Consider the following 21178-nt stretch of genomic DNA (forward strand, 5'->3'; position numbering starts at 1 on the left):
ACATAAATATTTGATAACTATTTGTGTTACGATATCTAAAAAATATATTGAATTGTATTTTCCTAGAATGTTAAAAATGCTGCAAAACAAAAAAAAATCTCAGTAGGTTATCTAGATAAAAGCAGAGTACCCTCATAATTTCTTAGATCACAGCAAAAAATCGTTAATACGCTTCTAATAATCATTTCAAATAAACGGTTTCATATTGTTGTACTCGATAGTTAAGAACCCAAAAAATTTGATAATTGTTGAGCTGTATATTTGTGTTTTGTATGTATTTGACTTCTGGAAAAAATAAATGCCAAATATTTGGGAAACCATCAAAATTATAAACAAAGTTCATCAATATATTTTGAGCGTTAGTTATTTATTCAAATTAGAATTAGCATTACAATTTATAATATTTTTATTTTATTATTTCTTGTACACTAACAATGGTCTAAACAATTAGAAAGAGTATGATAAAAATGTTTCTAAGCCGTTGTCAAAACACACGATAATGACCTTATTTATTAATGACTAGTATTTCCCTGTCAAATCTATCCCTTGATTTGACTTCGAAAACAGTACATATTACTTTCTCTCCTTTTTTATTTAATGTTTTTATTCAGCCTGATATATTACACCAGTGTATTAAAAGAACTGGACACTGAATCTTAGAGTGTGCGATATTTTGGAACAGTATAGTGGCTTGTCTATGGGCACCCGGGGCCGTGTCCCAACCTAGCTTTTCGAATCCTTTAAACTGTATATGGTTATCCAAAGTATACAAAATATATAATAAGCAACATCCTCACGTCTGCCCCCCCCCCCCTAAAAATGGTTGTATGGGCACCCGTGGGCCTGTTCACCACTATATGAATAGTTATAGATATTTGATGCTTAGTAACAAAATTTACGCGGTAGTAACGTATTGCAGTTTAACGAAAAATTTCGGCTATTAATTTAAATATTACAAGCAATTTGCGATGTTTAGTGATTCTAGTTTAATTTTTTTAGATCTTCTTTTAGTTTTGAAAAGAAGTAAATATTTCCAAGCAAACGGCGACCGCAATGCAATTGCAACACAACACTGCGCTAATGTTTAAATACACATGTTTCCACCTACTTCTAAGGCAACTCAACTGCAACGCAACTACCGCGCATGCCGCGTCGCTGTCGCCATTTGCGGTCTGCAGTTGCCAAGAATAGCTTAGTCATGGCGGACGAGACAGCAAGAATTTTGAATTTTGTTCACGACTACCGAAACAAGAGACTTCAAAACAGTTGATTTCAGTAAGTACACCAGAGCAACTCAACTAAAGTTGCGGACTCATTGCAATTGCGTTGCGTTCGCCGGTTGCTTTTGGTGAGAACACGGCCTTACATGCACTTTAAACATGAAACCAATGTGGAGCAAGTGGGAAAACTTTACACTAAGATTAAGACCGTGAGATAATACTATACAGTCCGTCTAATTCACTTACCGTTGCACGTCATTATCTACGCCAGAGATCTAAGTTGACATAGTTGCCAAAGTATAAATCCTGAATCCATTTTAAATCAAATAGATCACATAATTATTGTAAACATGGATTATACAACAAAACAAATTAATATTCACTGTAAATAAATAAAAACTTTAGAAATAGAAAACAAGAATTAAGTTATCATCTTACGTTAAAGTAAATAATAAAAACAGTAAATATAATAAAACTACAGTAAAGAATATAAAGAAATATGAAGTGTCATCACCGCAACTGTCAAATAAATGTTACCAATTTATTCTAAAATGTCACTTTCGTTCGATTACAGTTACAGTGTGTTCCGAGCAAATGTGCTTCATAAAAACGCTTTATAATCCATTTATAAAAATTAAATGAAACATATTATTGTGTATTTCTTTAGGTTAACATTAATACAAATCTTCAAATATTATTTCTACGCGTATATAATAAAATATGTCTAGTGGCTGTAATTCCAGTGTACTAGGCAAAATGATTCTAAAAAAGAACACACCTACCGCCTAAATATTTCGTGTTGGTATCACGTGACGTCACAGGCTATTACGCGGATGACGTGCAACGGTAAGTAAATTAGACGAAGTATACTTAATAAAAATTGTCATCACGTCTCACGCCATTGCCAAGTCGAGGTAGGTGTCAACTAAAAGTCCTCAATTAGAAGATCAACCTTGGCATATTCTCTAATTTTGCTAGTGAACAGTCCCCGAGATAATATAATCAACATGCTTTTAATACGTAAGATTTTAATATAACTTAGCATTTAGTTTTAATATAAAAGAAAGGTGATTATTTCAAACAAACCTCAAAATGCAACCATTTCTAACTAGCAAAATTGAAGCATATGCGTAAATTGATCCTCAATAGACTGTTTCGTATGTCTAATGGCTGTAATTTCAGTGTACTCAGCTAAACGATTCTAAAAAGGAACACACCTACGACTTACATATGTATTTCGTGCTGGTAACATGTGACGTCACGGGCTATGACGCGAATGACGTGTAACGGTATGTATATTGTACGGACTGTATATTAATTGTTTATTTTGACAACGGCTTCCTGAGTTTCCAATGTTAATAAAGTTATTATTTTTTATACGATTTTATTCCCGTAAAAGATTGTAAAACTTTACCCAAATATACAGCTGTTTAACAATATTTATTTTTATAATAATTGTAAGGTCCTGAAAAGTTGATTCTTAAACAAAAAATCAAGGAAAGACTGTAAAGTTAAACAGCATATTAATGCAAAAACCTGAAACAAAATATATTAATCTGCCTCATAATGAAGACAACTGGAAGCTGTAGAAACCTACAAAAATGATAAGCAATCAGGTAAAGAAACTGCCTGAACATATAGAGCAAAACGTTAATATAATAACAAATTTAATTTGTACATATGTTACAGTTTAAGTTGATTATCCAGTTGGTGTTGACTATTTCTAGTTCGAGTCAACTCAAACGGCTCAAAAGTAGACTCCAACTAGTTAAAGTATACTCTTCCCAATGCCATTTAGTAAGAGTTGATTCACACAAACAACCGATTCTAGAGGTTACTGGACTGCATATTAGGCCAGGAAATGAAGCATGTTTGCTCGCAATTTTTTCGTCCTACTTAAAATTTTCACAGAAGGTAGGGAACAGCCCAATGATTATTTTTTATATCATGCCACTGTACGCTAAAGCCTTAGGGGTGGTTGTCACCCCATCTCGGGGGCGGGAATTTTTCATTACATTTTAACCATGGAAATCGATGGAAAATATAATTCTAAGAAAAAAATGTTCTTTAAGGTTTCTTCGTAAAACTAACATTTTTCGAGTTATTCGCGGTTGAAAGTAACAGTTTTTCGACGAAAAAATCGATATTTTTAGAGGGATTTTTGATAATAATTCAAAAAATATACATTTAATAAAAAAACTGTAGCTTTAAAAATTGTATTTTTTAGAAACACAAACAAAATCCTTTTTTTTATAATTTTTCTACAACCAATACAAACTGAGATACAGCGTGTTAAAGGTTAGATTTTTCGTCAAATGCATAATTTGAAATATTTAAAGCCAAATAACGGAAAAATTTTGCATTTTTCGAGGAAAACTTACAGAATATTTTTTCACGTATACAATTAGACCTTTAAAAAAAAGTTTCTAGCATAAAAATTGAGTGACTTACGATCAAAATAAGGTCGGTACCTACTTTTTTCTAAGAAAAAATCAGTGAAAACTACCCCCTAATTAAAATTGATCTTCGGCCTTCTGTAATTCTTTTTATATATGTATTATCAATACACCCAAGAAGATTGACTTACTTATAAAAATTGCAATGTTATTAAGGGTGATTTTTAAGGGTTGAAATGTTATATTGTATCCTACAGTATAAAACAATCATTATTTAACCAATCAAGACCAAATTTTATCCATGGTTTACAATGTTTTTATATAATTTTTGACAATAACAGGTAGTTTACACCCCTAAAAATAATCAACGCCCTTGAGCATGATATATAATATGAAGTACAGGGTGAGATGATCCTTATCCTAATCCCAAATTTTTATGCAAATCGATGCAAGCCGGAATCATTCTTTTAGGATAAATACATTTTTTATATATAGCTCCAACAAGGGTGGATTTAAGAGTTGAAATATTATGATATTATATCCTAAAGCATAAAACAATCATTATTTAACAAATAAAAACCAATTGTTGACCATATTAAAGTTTAAAATGTTATTTTATAATATTTTTACAATTAGGGGTAGTTTTTTTTTGAGTGAATTTGATGGCCTTGGCCGAGCCAATTAGCCAGACATTTTGTTATTTTAAAAACAAAAAAATTTGATTTTTCAATCAGAGGAATTTTTTCTGTATTTCTAACTCTAAATACATAACAAACTAACATTATTATCTACAATTATTATCTAAATAATACTCTGTTTTGGTTGTTCATTTTTTTTTGCATTTTTTTTATATTGTTAATTTGTTTTTTTTTATTAATTTTTTTTTGTTATTTTTTATAAATTGTTTTTTTTTTACTACGCTAAGACGTAAACCCGATTCATCCTCGCGGAGGTTTAGATCTTCTTAGTTTTTTTTTATTTTTTCTGTTTTTTTTCTTTTCTTTTACTCTTTTTTTTTGTTCTTTTCTTTTTTCAATTATAATATACAATAATTACTTAAATCTACAGGATTTAAAACAAAATAACAACAAAACAAACATGTTTGTTTTGTTTTAACAAACATGCCTGCTTTGTTTTAACAAAATTTCTTAAATACAGGGTAAATTTTATTGCTACAATCTATATTTACAATTTTTGATATGTTCGTAAATTGTTTTTAATATATTAATATCTTCAGAAAATATCAAATTGTTCAGGTAGACGGGAAGTGGAATTTTTAATATATTAAGATTATCATAAAATTTGTTTATATTTACTGATTGATGTGAACATTCGAGGAGAATATGTAGTAGATTACCTTCTTTTCCACACTCACAGTTAGGTGACTCTGTGAGACCCAGACTGTACATATGAATGGGGGTAAGAGCATGATTACATCTCAATCCATTTATAACTCTTATGAAATGGCGATTTGATACAGAATGAAACCATCTTTTAATGGGAATTTCAGGTCGCATTTGTTTGTAATTACTACCAGTTCTCGTGTTTCGATAATACCTTTGCCAATTTTCTTTTTGGTGTCGTCTACTAATAATATCAATATCCGAAATGGGTAGTAAGTTCATGGGAAGTTCTTCGCCTATTTCTAGGGCGGATTTGGCTAGCCTGTCTACTATTTCGTTACCCCTAATGCCTGCGTGTCCCTTTATCCATGATATAATGATGTTTTTTCCTAAATTTGCAATTTTATTATAAAGAGTCATAATTTCCAGTTCTATATGATCGAGTTGTTGGTACTTATGTACGTTAGTTAGTCTATCAACGGCACTCTTACTGTCTGTAAATATTATGCAGCTATAGGGTTCGTTACTAAATATGTGTCTTAAAGCAAAAAGTATCGCTATCATTTCAGCGGTGTATATCGATGATTCACAAGGCAATTTGAATAATTTTTTAAATCCACTTTGAATATTGATTATTGCACATCCTACTTTGTTTTGTACTTTGGATCCATCTGTATAGTAAAACTGATAATGTGGCCATTTATGAAGTATAAATGACTGAAAAACGGCTGGATTTAAATTAATATCCATAAAAAAAGTAGTAATTTGTTTTGAGAAAATTTCTTCTAATACATGGGAATACATAGGTGAAACTTGATTTTCATAAATATAGAAAGTACTTCGGTATTGAGATATTTTCAAGTAACTATCTACAAGAAGGGGACATTTTTTCTTTGTCCAATATTTATGAGTTAGATCTAAAATTGATAACTTATGTATATCCTGCAGATAGTTTATATTTTTTCCTATGGTTCTAGTAATAAATTATAATTATAATAATTAGGGGTAGTTATCAACCTTAAAAAACCAAAAGCGTACAACGGCCCAATATAGAAAATGAAATAGAGGGTAAAATGAACCTAATTCCAAATTTTTTGTATAAATCGATGCTGGACGAAAAAATTGCGAGGTTTTGCCATTTTTTCAGCTTCATTTTCTGGCCTATATGTTCAAATCATAATAAGTAGTTGAAACGGTCATCAAAAAAGCGTGAGATTATACTCGTATAATCAACATTTACTGAATCGATTCAGGAATAGTCAACTCAAACTAGTAAAAGTTGAATTGAATTTTTCAAATCAAGTTTTACTGATCGTTTTAGTTGGAGTCGACTCCAACTAGGAATAGTCAACTCTAATTGAGAATCAACTTGAACTGTAACACATACATTACTTATATATTTTTAAAATTTTGTTAATTGTTATAAGAATAGATTTTTATCTAAAAGATATTGGAATTTGTCTGACTATTTATTGAAAGAAGAGAGGAGTGAACTTATTTTAAAAAGTTTTTAACTGTTTTTTCTAAATTCACAGAATTATTATATATAAAGTTATATGGTTGTACATATATTAAATCGTTGTTAAATTTCAAATCAATATTGCATATTATAAAATAAAACAAGATAGTGCGTGTAAGTCATATTAAAATGTGAAGAAAGAATGTGGAAATAGTGTTCATATAGAATTCAAATAATGAAGTGGTTTATCACACAAGCAGCTCAAGCTGGTATTTGTGATAATGTGTATCTGGAATATGATCCATACTTAATATTATTATTCAATTGATATAGATACACTAGTAATAATATTATTCACGTAATTGTTATGTACTTGTTTAATTGTTCACTTGTTATCTATAATATTGTTATGGTTATCATCATATATTTATCATGTATTGATTCATACATATCCAGAAAATTAAAATGCTTGAAAATAAGTAATAATAAAACAAATAAACTGGAAACATCAAAATCTGTAGAAAGAATACCAAAATTATTTTAATTGCTAAAAGCAATAACTTAATAATTGTTATGAAACAAAATCATTAAACGTAGGGTTAGTAAAATGGGTATCTTGAGTGTAATTGAGGCGTTAGGCGCAAAAGTGGCCACCCATAAAATGTTCAACAATAAGTTAAATGCATAAACGGAATGATAAGTTTATACATATAACTTACGTTTATATATATATAGTCCGTCTCACCTTGTCTTTTCAGTATATAGAACATAAGACAATGCAATGAGTTTTTTATGCAGCGATGCCAATTTTCAACCAGAAATGTATTCGCTCACTCATTATTAAACAGTTAGTTAATTTATTTTCTCACTCATTATTTAAAATTTAGTTTTAATTTTCCAAGAAAACTTCAACACTGACAACGATTTCCACTGGTACTTTTAACATTTTGTTTTGATATTTGCAACAAAAAAATTATTATACACAGCGATAAATGTGGAGGAAAGAAATGCAACTTTAATATAACTTAAAAACACTTACTTTCCCAATGATTGGATGTAAGTAGTGTCTGAAACATAAAGAAGAACCATTTTATGTAGTAGCAGTGAGATCCAGAGATTTTTTTGTCCATGCCAGGTTTAGAAAAGTTGTTTACTCACATAAAGCCTCAGAAATAGGAGAAAAGTACGAGATTTTGTGAATACAACTAAGCTACAATAAGGAAAACCTGCCTTTATGCAATAAAAACATTCAAACAACGCGAAGATGTCTTCTTTAATTACGCCAATATGATGATACGTAATATTAGTAACATGGTGATATGTCACATACCTATGGAAGTGTCTAAAGATAGCCAATAAACACAGATTTAATAGAATTTCTAGATATTCTACTTAATCATGAAGTTTTACATAACTTATACATAGGTAAAATGTTACATAAGACGTGAGCATTATAGTTGATGGTAACCAATGAGAAAAATTGCTAATAAATACAGTTTACAAGCCTTTATTGCATTAACAAAATATGATAAAATCATCAATTCAAAACTAATAGTAGGGGAGGAAAGTATGCTAAATATGCAGTCACTCAAGCGCTTTGGGGACCTATTGGGTTGTGAAGAGTAGGTTCTAAAACCAAAAAAAGTTAAGTAAAGTTTTCCATTTTAGTGGGGACTTTCCATTTTTAATTTAATTTTCCATTTCCAACAATCGTTTTTTCCGATTATAGCGCCATTTATCCATAATTCGAAAAAAGATTTCAAATAAAAGTTACTTATTTTTACGTAAGGAATCCGAATCTACAATAAAAAATGGGGGCTCCTATTTAAAATTTTAAAGTAACCCCCCACCCCACCTCCGTGGGGGGCCGTGTTTGGTGTCATTCGATAGATTTTTCAAACATATTGAATAAGTGTATTTTTCAGTTTTTCGATCTGATGTTCATTTCGCGAAATATCGCGGAATTCGCATTTAAAATTTACCCCCACCCCTCTCCGTGGGGAGTCGTGTTTGGTATCATTCGATAAATTTTTGACAAATATTGGGCACGTATTTTTTAGTTTTTAGATCTATCGTTCATTTCGCGAAATATTCGCTTTTTTCTTGTGAAACTTTGTGACTCACCCATTTCCTTACGCCCCCGCCCAAATCGTCAGATTTTTTAAATATACACTGTTTTGCATGTAGGTACTTAACTTGCCTTATCTTGATCTGACGATTTCGAGTTTTTCTAAGGATAGATTTTTTTCGGCCCCCCCCTTAACGAACTCCCCTGTGTTTAGAGCCAATATATATGGTAAATGTACATCTACGGGGTGCCTGGTTTTTTCCCATATGATAATCTGACGCGCTCGAGTTACTGCAAAAATACCCGCTTGGGCTCCCCTACCATAATCCAACCCCAAATTAAGTGCTTATTTTTTATATTATATCAATAAATTATACATCTAACATCAATTTACACAAATTAAAAGTATTACAATGTAAGTTAACCATACATTATTTAGTTTAAAAAATGTTAGAATTTACAATATGTATTTTGGATTTGGGTTACTTTTGCACTCAACGCCTCAATTCATATTAAATAAGATGTATATGTATCATTAATAATAATGAATATTTTTATTTTGAGTAGACGAAAATAGCTGCTGCGATAGAAAAACAAAACACAAAAGCTACAAAAAAAAAGCAACCAATAATTGAAAACCAGTTCAAAAATAGAAAAACAAGACAACCAATGAAGTTACTTTTTGTTTTCTAACAATAGTAAAATATATTTTGAATTAAATAAATTAAATACATTCTTCTTTTTGTGTCAATTATTTTAATTTAAAAAATAATTTTTGGACGCCTTGTATAAATAATTAAGCTAATCAAAAATGAATAACCATTTTCAATTTCGTTGCAAAACGAAAACACAGCCGAACCATATTCTAGTCTAATCAGAGAGTGCTGCAAGCACCCCTACCGGTTTCGAAACTTAGTCTCTCATCAGGAGGCACATATGCTGCTCTCCCTGATCCAACCAAAACAAACCCCAGCATGCAGTCCCGGATTGCAACGAACGAAATGGCATAGATGCCCTAGCGGCAACTGCTAACAAAAAGACTAAGTTTTCACTCTAATGGCATATAAAACAACATAATGCTATTCTACACCCCACCAGAATGAAAACAATGGGAACAATTAAGCTAACGTTTATATTACTGAATAACGAATTGAATAACCTTTAAAATGAGCTAGCAAATGACCCCTATTCTCATTTAAAAAATCATCGATTACGTCATCACACCCAGATGGATGACGTCACTACTATAATTTATGTACAGTGGAACCTCAATAAGTCGGATTAATCGGGACCGCGGCCGATCCGGGTTAGCCGGAGAATATGGTAAAAATTAATAAAATACATATAAATAAACAAATACTCATTATCATTATAATCGCAAAAACATGAAATACATATGCACAGTACATCTAAATTACGTACAGTTGTATACAGTATTGTTTATTTCTTGGTAACAAACTAAGTCAGAGTGAAAAAATGTTTTGTCTCATGAAAATCGATGCGGGTTAGCCGGACTTCCGGGTTATCGGAGGCCGACTTATCGGGGTTCCACTGTATGTCAAACAATCATAATTTAAAAATCAAAATCGACCTGTCACGGGATTTTTCTCCTAAGTGGCCTTTTCTTGAAAAAATGAATTATTTATTCCATAATTTTGAATCTCTCTGTATAATGGAACCTTAAAACGGTTCCTATATCACGAGAAACCTGATGACATATAAAACATACTAGAAAAATAAAATATTCATCAAATAAGCATATCACGAAGGCAAGACGCAACAAGAAGTTTTTTAACATATTCTTGTCCTTCGGCCAGGGATGAAGGCGCCAAATAAAATAAGTCACATGGCTAGGGTTCATATAAATTTGCAAAGACCAAAAAAATAAACACCACACTACAATTGTCATCAATAGTTCATATAAATATACAAATAATAAGAACTGTCATACAAAAGCAAGTTGTTGCTTGCTCATTGCACATTTCAAAGATATCCATAATATATTTAGCCACCTCAAAATTGAAATACAACAAAAGCTGGTTACTGAGAAGAAATAAATATGAAGAAGAAAATAAATCATGCAAATGTACAGACTAATCCAACTATACCATGAAAAAAGGACGCCTATTCGCGGTGTGCAAGTACTTGGAAGGGATACGTGAAACGATCGTGCGCGAATAGTGGAGAAATATTGTAACTTTCTTATAATTCATATTGTCAATTGAAATTGTCAAATTGACGTACATTTCATATCTACTGTCATTGAAGAAGAAAAATTATATGTTGCTCCACAATATTGATATGATATGCAATTATTATATAATATGATATACAGTATGTCCCTGTAAGTTGTATCCATATGGAAAACTTTTTTATTATTAATTTTACGAAAAAAAGTTATTCTTTATAAAAAGCTCTGCATGGTCCAGAACTTAAGATTTAACCATCAAATATCAAATTTTTTGAATATTATACGAGGTATGTCAAAAAGTTTGAATTTCACTCAAGAGTAAAGTAGCTTTATTTTGCGTAATATTAGAAATTGCTATTATGAAAAGTTGTTTGGAATTAAAAACTATATTCTTATATGCAATTACGTCATTCTAATTGAAAAAAAATTTTTTTGAGAAATTATGGATAACTATCATTATTTTTTCAGTTATTTCAATTCTGATAACTCTTTTATTATTAATTTTACGGAAAAAAGTGATTCTTAATAAAAAGTTCTGGATGGTCTAAAACTTAAAATACAACCATCTTATATCAAATTTTATCAATTTTATACGAGGTATGTCAACAAAGATAAATTTAGATCAAAAGTAAAGTACTTTTATAGTTCAGAATATTTCAATTAGAAGGATGTAATTACATACCGAAACATAGTTTTTAATTCTAAATAACTTTTCATAATAACAATTTTCGATATTGTGAAAAATAAACGTATTTTACTCTTGAGGAAATTCATATTTTTTGACATACCTCGTATAAAATTGATAAAATTTGACAAAAGATGGTTGTATTTTAGATTTTAGACCATGCAGAACTTTTTATTAAGAATCACTTTTTTTCGTAAAATTAATAATAAAAGAGTTATCAGAATTAAAATAACTGAAAATAATGTTAGTTATCCATAATTTTTCAAAAAAAAAATTTTCAATTAGAAGGATGTAATTGCATACCAGAATACAGTTTTTAATTCCAAACAACTTTTTATAATAGCAATTTTCAATATTGTGAAAAATAAGGCTACTTTACTCTTGAGTGAAATTCAAACTTTTTGACATACCTCGTATAATATTCAAAAAATTTGATATTTGATGGTTAAATCTTAGGTTTTGGACCATGCAGAGCTTTTTATAAAGAATAACTTTTTTCGTAAAATTAATAATAAAAAAGTTTTCCATATGGATACAACTTACAGGGACATACTGTATATGATATACAATTGTTTACGTTTTAATAAGATAACCTGAATCTTATTTTTTCTTATTATTTTTTTGGGCTATGGCCTTGACAATTATCCAGTAACCAGGACTAATATAATTGGCCAATATAATTAAAAGTGCGAATAAAGTTGCAGAGCGTAGAAATAGGTGTCGCTTTGCCGAAATTGCACGGTCCCAATAATGAAGACACACCATCACTAAATGACAAACCAAAATATTCTACTCATATTTGCGCAGTATAATGTTCAAATGTTCACATACAATTTATCCTTTTTATTGAGTTACATATTAAAATGGAAGAAATAATAAGTTGTTGCAAAATAATACAGAATGAACTGAAAAAAATTATGAACCAATGAGTTAATGTAAATACAAATGTTAATTTGATATTTTGTGTAATGACATAATCATGCACCGTCAATAATATAAGAATGTAAATTATACTGATTTTCAAGAAAGTGTTTATTAAAAAGGGTTAAATCTTAAACATGTACTTATGTAAAATTCAATAAATGTACAACTCTCAATATTATTATAGCTAGGCAAATGAAAGAAATGATATATTTTAAAACTTTCTCTTGGTGTTTAGTCAGTTTTTAAAAAAACTCACCTCAGTAAATTTTGGATGCTCTGGAAAAATAACAAATGTGAATATATATTTCCAATTTAAACAAACAAAAAATTAAACATACCTACCCAAATCTAGCAAAAGAAAAAACTTACCGTGAACTGTAGTTTATCTAAATATTCAAAATATTCCAAGACAAAACGGGGAAAATTGTTATTAAAACACAAATCCAAAAAACATTTAATGTTCCTAAAACAGCGAATTTTCTTCTTTTCTACTTCACCTGGTTGTTCCAAGTCTTCTATCCATGGCAAAGTACCAGTCAACCAATAAACCATGTTGTAAGCTAAACTTTCCAAATCGGACCTACGGGAGGGAATACCTTTATGGGCATCTCTAGAACAGAATAAAACTGTACCGGCATGTGCTTTTCTTTCATCTGGAGAAAATTCCTTGTGCTCTCCATTGGACTGTAAAAATTTGGAGGCAAGTCCAAAATCTACTAAGTAAACTTGGTTTAGATCATTATTTTCAGTTTCTGGCATTTCGTCTGAAGAATAAGCTGAGTCATCTGATAGGAAATCGGCAGGTGATTTTTTTCTTTCATGTATATCTAATACTTCCTCTAAATATGGTATATCATCTATATAACTCACAGCACTTAAAGGCCTAAGATTTCTTGTACTTCTCATAAGTGTTCTAGAACTAGTTCTAGTAGCAGTATATTGAATTACATTTTTTTGCCTTGATCTACATGGTCTGGCGAAACGTATTATTTGATTTGATACTTTTGATTTAGTTTGGTTACCCAACATTATATTAGATGCCTTTATATCTGAATGAACATAACCTTTACTGTGAATATATTCTAAAACATCTATAATATGTATGCATATGTTTGATACAGTTTTTATATTAAACACTTTCTTTTCTTTAAGAATTCGGCCAAGATCTCTTTCATATTTTGGCAATAAAAGGAAGCGATATTTTTCATTATTATGAAAACACGAGCCAGATGCTATATAATGTGGCATTCCTATGAATTGTAAATCGTGTTCTTTCTTCCAGTCATCAACTAAAAAAAAATCTTTAATCAATAATTCAATACAAAAAAATCTTATCTATAGCAAAAATAACTGTGTAAGTGACCTAGTAAAAATATTAATAAAGTTTCAACAACAAAATCAAAGAAGATAACAAATATAATTTTAAAATAAAAGAACTGATTTAACCATTATTACATATTTTATGTCTTTAAGGCTATGGGTACATAATTCGCAAATATTTTACGTGTATCCCTACTTTTTCTGTCTTTACACGGCAAATTACGTGTAGTAAAATTCACACTGGTATGGATATTTAAACATTACTAGAATGTCATTCTACTTGAAAATGTCATCATTAATTTAAAGAGATGGGTTTTGAATGTTCTTGGATAACTGTTATTTTTATAATTGCAAATTATTAATTCAGTTAATAAATGTGATAATTTTTTCACTAACTATGTATTCAGTGATTGTAATAATTTATTTGTACAACAAAAACTAATACTCAATCGAGAAAAGAGGAAAAGTGTTAAAGTGATTTTTTAATAATATATTGTTATGGAACGCTTACAATTTTGAACATCTTTAACAACAAAATACTTGGATCACAGAATATATTATCCTGATGTATTCTCTGCTTGGATCTCCCACAAATAATACACAATAAATAACTTTTTATTAAGTTCACGTCTTAAATCAATTATTTATCAAATACATTATATATAAATAATATTTAATCAATAACTCAACATATTCCCGATGCAATGTCAAATATTTAAAATTGTCACTGATTGTCAGTGTCTGACTGACAATATATTTTAATTTTATTCTGGCCTTGGTTCAGAACCTTTAGCCACTACTTAGTCCTGTCGCCAGGGGGGTACAACGGCCTCCTGTATTCAGATGGACTTACCCAAGTTTTTATTATGTATTTTGGCCCGTAGAACACGAATTTTTTGGGTAACAGTTGATCCGGATGTCGATAAGATTGTTATAAACAAAGAAGTTGAGGAATTACATAACAGCGATTTCTCGCAAAACAAAACCTGTTTTTGTATTTTTTGGGCCATTCTAACCAAAAAATGTTCCTACAAGTTTTTTCGTAGGATGCATAGTTTTCGAGATAAACGCGGTTGAACTTTCAAAAAATCGAAAAATTGCAATTTTTGAACCTGAATAACTTTTGATTAAAAAATAAAATAGCAATTCTGCTTACCGCATTTGAAAGTTCAAGTCAAATTCTATCGGTTTCGAATATATACATAGCTATAAACACATAGTGTTTCCCGTACCTAATACATGCGTTTACATGCATGCTACGTAGAAATAGCCTCGCTTGCACTTGTACTTACTCTATCTACTCGTTCGATTTTAAATGAGAAATCATTGAAAACATCACTCCAGCACTAGGTGTTTATACTTTCGTTTAACAATAAAATAATAAATTTTTAGCAATGCAAATAACTAAAACCGATATACTTTGACTTGAACTTTCAAATGCGGTAAGCAGAATTTCTAATTTATTTTTTAATCAAAAGTTAGAGGGTACAAAAATTGCAATTTTTCGATTTTTTGAAAGTTCCACCGCGTTTATCTCGAAAACTATGCATCCTACGAAAAAATTTGTAGGAACACTTTTTGGTTAGAATGGCCCAAAAAATACAAAAACATGTTTTGTTTTGCGAGAAATCGCTGTTATGTAATTCCTCAACTTCTTTGTTTATAACAATCTTATCGACATCCGGATCAACTGTTACCCAAAAAATTCGTGTTCTACGGGTCAAAATACATAAAAAAAACTTGGGTAAGTCCATCTGAATACAGGAGGCCGTTGTACCCCCCCTGGCGACAGGACTAACTGACAATATTATATTCGGCTGAGTGCGTTGTAAGACAAAGATAGATTTGGAAAATATTACCACGGCATTGTGTTTATTTTTTTCGAATCCTGAAAAAACCAATAAATATTTTTGAAAAATTTAAACGCAGAATGAAAGACTAAATTATTACCGAGGGCCGAAAGTCCCTTAGAATAAATAAAAAGTTTATTTTGAATAATATATTTGAAATTAAAAATCACGCTAAATTTTCTCTTAGTTTTTCACCCCTGTAACTTATTAAAATAAACATTATAGAAGTACTCAGGGACTTTCGGCCCTTCCTAATAACGTGATCTTTCATTTTGCGTTTACATTTTTCAAAAATACTTATTAGTTTTTTCAGGATTTCGAAAAAAATGAATCCCCATTTGAATAGCATTGCAGCCGAAAATACGTACCGATCCTCTTAAGAAATGTGGCTGTTACTGAAACTGCTGTTATGCTGGTATTGGATAAGTGTAAAGCATTCGTGAAATCATGATAATTCTTAGCAGCACATTTTCTATCGCTCTTTTTCAGTTTTATGAGGCTGTTTCTGTGGTTTTTTAAAGACTTACATATGATGCATATATTTTTGACCACGGATTCACATGGAGCACGCAAATATGCACGAAGGAAATGAGTTCTTTCAATAATAAATATTTTCGTTAACTTTACTGTGAATTAGTGAGCTTGACATACACTGAGCACCTGAATCCAATGACTTCAGAAGGCTGTAGCTTCAGAATAATAGTTTTTCAGACCTAGGTCCCATGGACTTTTTTAATCTAAACACTGAGATCTATCATTGACCAAACTTTCGTTAAATTTTACCGGGGCGACTTTTCCATGAGTGTTGCAGGGTCTTTTCTAAATTTGCTTATAAAAAATTCAAATTAGATGGTTTCAGGTGCATTACAATACACAATTCAAGAAAAGTTACTACATAAATCAAGCACATGTTTTATATGAAAAGTGTTACAGGAACGTTATCTATATAAAGTGATTATACACCAAACTTCTCAGTTTTTTTTGTAACATGAATTACACTGGTCAACATGGAAAAATGAACAGACACTCTGATGGATGTTCTTAACTAATTTTGGGTCGCTGAACTCGAATATGACCTCCGTTTTTTTCCATCGCCCTCCATTTTTCCGCTCCCCCCTATTCTTGCCAAAATAGTGGTGAAATAGGTAAATTTCGTTTAATTTGCTCATTTCGCCGCGATAAATGCCAAATTATAGATTAAAATTACAGTAAAACAATGATTAAGATTACGCCCAACGATAAACATAATTGGGGATCCGAGGGGGCTAAAAAAGGGGAAGAAAGGGGTATTTTTCTGAAAAAAACGTAAAAATCAGCATTTTTCAGTATTTTTTTTGGAAAAAAAGCGACATTACAGGCCTTTTGCCATTTTTTACACCTTCCCACTACCCCTTTGCACCTTCCTATCTCTCTTTTTCACCCCCCTCTTCTCTCTTTTACACTACTTGAATTCGCAAGCAAGCACCTGTCAGTTGCAGTGAGCGTGTTGTTCGAGACACTGTCTCGAAGTTTTTAAAAGTGAGGTGTTTGCGTTTAGCACACGTGTTTTTTTTCTGTGCTTCAAGTACATTTCTTTGTAAAGTTTTTGGAGTTACAATGCCGCGTTTTTGTAAGAATGATGGAAGATGGTTCGAAAAGGCTTATGAGCATTATTTCGGTTGCAAAGTCGGGGATCAAGAAAAGCCATGGGCCCCAAAATTATGTTGCAATAGTTGTTACACTAATTTAAGTTCGTGGTTACGTGGGAAAACACGTCCGATGTCCTTCGCTGTACCAATGGTCTGGCGTGAGCCCACTTATCATGCCGAGGACTGTTATTTTTGTATGACGAAAATATCTCGATTTTCGCGAAAATCGAAACGTACCATCACTTATCCGAATATCCCTTCGGAAATTAGACCCGTGGAACATAGTAATATGCTGCCTGTTCCCATACCACCCGTAAACTACACCCTAGATGATGAAGAATCAGCAACTGAACAGAATGCGTCACCACTGGAAGAGGAGACCTCACATGGGAGCCAAGATGGAGACTACACGCCTAACGGTTCGAACGAACCACAACTTTTTACTCAGGAGGAATTGAACGACTTAGTTCGCGATTTAGACCTGCCTAAAATAAAATCTGAGCTTCTTGGATCACGACTTCAGCAGAAAAATCTCCTGCAGAAAGATGTCAATATTACGTTTTTCAGAAAAGGAAATTCCGCCTTCATTTCTTTTTTCTCGCGAGATGATGATGATGAAGATTTAATTAGCTGTAACAACATTGCAGGACTAATGACTGAGCTAAAAATACCATACGTATCTGAAAACTGGAGACTTTTCATTGATTCCTCAAAAACTAGTTTAAAAGCGGTTTTACTTAATGATGGAAATGATCTACCATCGGTCCCTGTTGCCTATGCAACCAGTATGAAGGAAACATATGGCAATCTAAGAAAAATTTTGGAAAACATTAGTTAGGATCATCATCAATGGAATGTTTGTGCTGACCTCAAAGTAGTGGCAATATTAACTGGATTGCAAGCTGGATACACTAAATTTTGTTGCTTTCTTTGTGAATGGGACAGCCGTGCTAAAGATCAACATTATGTGCGAAAAGACTGGCCCTTGCGCGTGAATGATATTCCCGGTTGCAAAAACATCGCTTTTGGTGCCTTAGTAGACAAAAAAAAATCATTATACCTCCACTTCACATTAAGCTGGGCCTTTTTAAACAATTCGTTAAGGATCTAAATAGGGATGGTAAAGGATTCTTATACCTGAAGCAAAAATTTCCGCATATAAGTGATGCCAAAATCAAAGAAGGCGTATTTGTGGGACCCCAGATTAAACAGTTATTTGATGACGATGCTTTCTCCAACAGTTTGTCAAGAAAAGAGAAAAGAGCCTGGGAATCTTTTGTTTTTGTTTGTCGCAATTTTCTTGGAAACAAAAGGTCAGATGACTATCAACAACGAATTGATGAGCTACTTAAATCTTACAAGGCTTTAGGTTGCAATATGTCATTGAAAGTCCATTTTCTCCACTCCCACCTGAGTTTTTTCCCGGAAAATTGTGGAGCCGTTTCGGACGAGCATGGTGAAAGATTTCATCAGCAGATTGCCCAAATGAAGAAGAGATACGCTGGAAAATGGAACCCTAGTATGTTGGCGGAATACTGTTGGACTCAAATTCGAGAAACACCGGAGGACGCTTACAAAAGGAGAAAAATTTCCAAGTAGATGCAGGTATGTTTTTTTTCAGACTTTTTGATTGCTTAGCCTTATGATTAATTTCAATACTTTTTCTCCCCCTCCACCTTGTCTAATCATATTTTTGTCATAATTCTCAGATACAATCAAAACCACATAAGAGTTTGTTTCAAATAAATAGGTAACTTCTTTTTTTTTGTACATCCATATTTATGTTTTTTTTTCTTGTTGAAGAACGAGGGGGCTTTAAGGGGGGAAGGGTAAAAAAGAGAGATATGATGATGCAAGGCGGTTCAAGGGGGTATTGGGAAGGTGTAAAAAATGGCAAAAGGCCTGTAATGTCGCTTTTTTTCCAAAAAAAATACTGAAAAATGCTGATTTTTTACGTTTTTTTCAGAAAAATACCCCTTTTTTCGCCCCCTCGGATCCCCAATTATGTTTATCGTTGGGCATAATCTTAATCATTATTTTACTGTAATTTTAATCTATAAGTTGGCATTTATCGCGGCGAAATGAGGAAATTAAACGAAATTTACCTATTTCACCACTATTTTGGCAAGAATAGGGGGGAGCGGAAAAATGGAGGGTGATGGAAAAAAACGGAGGTCATATTCGAGTTCAGCGACCCAAAATTAGTAAAGAACACCCATCAGAGTGTCTGTTCATTTTTTTTCAATTTTTTTTGTTGACCAGTGTTATTGGAGCTTTTGTAAATATACTGGAGTATTTCATTCAGAGAACTAAATTTTAATTATTTTGTGTTGTGCTGTTAACTTCTGTTTAATGTCTGTGTGTTGTGCACCAGTTAAGGGCACCCGAAGTCCCATTTAATGACAATGTTAACATTATGTCAGCTCTGTAACCAAAGCACTTAGAGACCTAATTTTTTTATTTTGAAACTAGATGTACTGTTTAGTCCCGCATAGATTTTTGTAAAGTTATAGTGAAAGAAACATTAAATTTAAAAATTTTTAAAATACTCTTGCAAAAAAACCCAAAAAAGTTTAGATTTTATTTGTTATTTTACTTGTTTTTGTGCATTTTTGCATATGATTTTGTCATTGTCAAATGACAATGTAAACATATAATACTCAAAATTTTAAACATGTATATACAATAGGGAACTTGCATAAAATTTTAAATTAAAAAAATCGTATAAATCACAACAGAACATAATTTAGAACCTGTATCAAAAATAAAAAAGTTCTGTTTGTCTTTTGTTTGGCCCCAAAAGACGACTAAAAATTCAACTTATACCAGCCACCCCAAAACGCGTCGTGACGTCACGGGGTTGTATGTTTACATTCTAGACCAATTGTATATATAATTTTAAATTAGACATTATAAACGTCAGTAGAAAATACAGTTATGTGACGTTACAAATGTTTTTAATCGTTTGAACTATTCATAGAAAATTTGTACTTTTACAAAATGGTTTTATTTTCAATAGTAAACCTTCTTTCCTTTCCTTCAACAACTGTATCAAACTGCAATCTCAACAAACTGGTATATTTTATTACAATGACATACGATAAATGTCATTAGAATATAAATATTTTTTCTTTATTCCCCGACGTCGATCTGGCTAAATACCCAAGTAGGTGGAGGCCAATAAACTAAAGAAGAAGAAGAAGAATATACGTAAATATAACCATAAACTGAACCACATAGTTAAACTCTGTGACGTCACGGGTCGTTTGAACTATTTTAAGATAAAGAAGACTTTAAATTTGTACTTCTAAGTTATGAGTTTTTGAAGCGTGAAATTTTGAAAATCTCATTTTTATACAAAACTGAACATTATTATATAATAAAAAAAAATGTGCAAGTTCCCTATTCTGTAGAAACGGGTAAAATTCATATTTATCTAAAAGACTACTCTAATTAGTTTTTTGCATAGATCTAAAGTATTTCCCTGTAAGTTGTATCCATATGGAAAATTTTTTTATTATTAATTTTACAAAAAAACTTACCTATTCTTCATAAAAAGTTCTGCATGGTCCAAAACCTAACATTTAACCATCAAATATCATATTTTTGGATTTTATACGAGGTATGTCAAAAAGTTTGAATTTCACTCAAGAGTAAAGTAGCTTTATATTTCACAATATTGAAAATTGCTATTATGAAAAATTGTTTGTAATTAAAAACTACATTCTAGTACCTATGCAATTAGATCCTTCTAATTGAAAAAAATTTTTTTTTGAAAAATTATGGATAACAAACATTATTTTCAGTTCAGATAACTCATTTATTATTAATTTTACGAAAAAAAGTGATTCTTAATAAAAAGTTTTGCATGGTCTAAAATCTAAAATGCAACCATCTTATGTCACATTTTATCAATTTTATACGAGTTATGTCAAAAATATGAATTTCGCTCAAGAGTAAAATACGTTTATTTTTCACAATATCGAAAATTGTTATTATGAAAAGTTATTTAGAATTAAAAACTATGTTTCAGTATGTAATTACATCCTTCTAACTGAAATATTCTGAACTATAAAGATACTTTAATTTTGATC

At 31.1% G+C, this 21178-nt stretch overlaps 2 protein-coding genes across 2 annotated transcripts in view; both read right to left on the reverse strand.

Annotated features, from left to right (window-relative positions):
- The window catches only part of LOC114328208 (serine/threonine-protein kinase VRK1), a 41778-nt gene that overhangs the window by 14732 nt on the left and 5868 nt on the right, over window positions 1–21178 (reverse strand). Inside the window, exon 3 of the mRNA XM_028276994.2 lies at window positions 12656–13575. Coding sequence (XP_028132795.1) covers window positions 12656–13575 — 920 coding nt within the window. The remainder of the gene's footprint in view (window positions 1–12655; window positions 13576–21178) is intronic.
- Window positions 2–10823, reverse strand: LOC126887823 (uncharacterized). Its single transcript, XM_050655676.1, has 2 exons — window positions 6075–10823; window positions 2–6038 (listed from the first exon to the last, which is right to left on the reverse strand). Exon 2 carries the CDS (start codon window positions 5761–5763, stop codon window positions 4789–4791), a length of 975 nt encoding a protein of 324 aa, XP_050511633.1. The 5' UTR covers window positions 5764–6038; window positions 6075–10823; the 3' UTR covers window positions 2–4788.

This window comes from Diabrotica virgifera, chromosome 1 (genome assembly GCF_917563875.1).
Source record: "Diabrotica virgifera virgifera chromosome 1, PGI_DIABVI_V3a".
Lineage (NCBI taxonomy): Eukaryota > Metazoa > Arthropoda > Insecta > Coleoptera > Chrysomelidae > Diabrotica > Diabrotica virgifera.

What these genes read in the sequence shown, in the direction of transcription:
- LOC126887823 (XM_050655676.1), bottom strand. Translation starts at nt 5,763, where the DNA reads ATGTATTCCCATGTATTAGAAGAAATTTTCTCAAAACAAATTACTACT.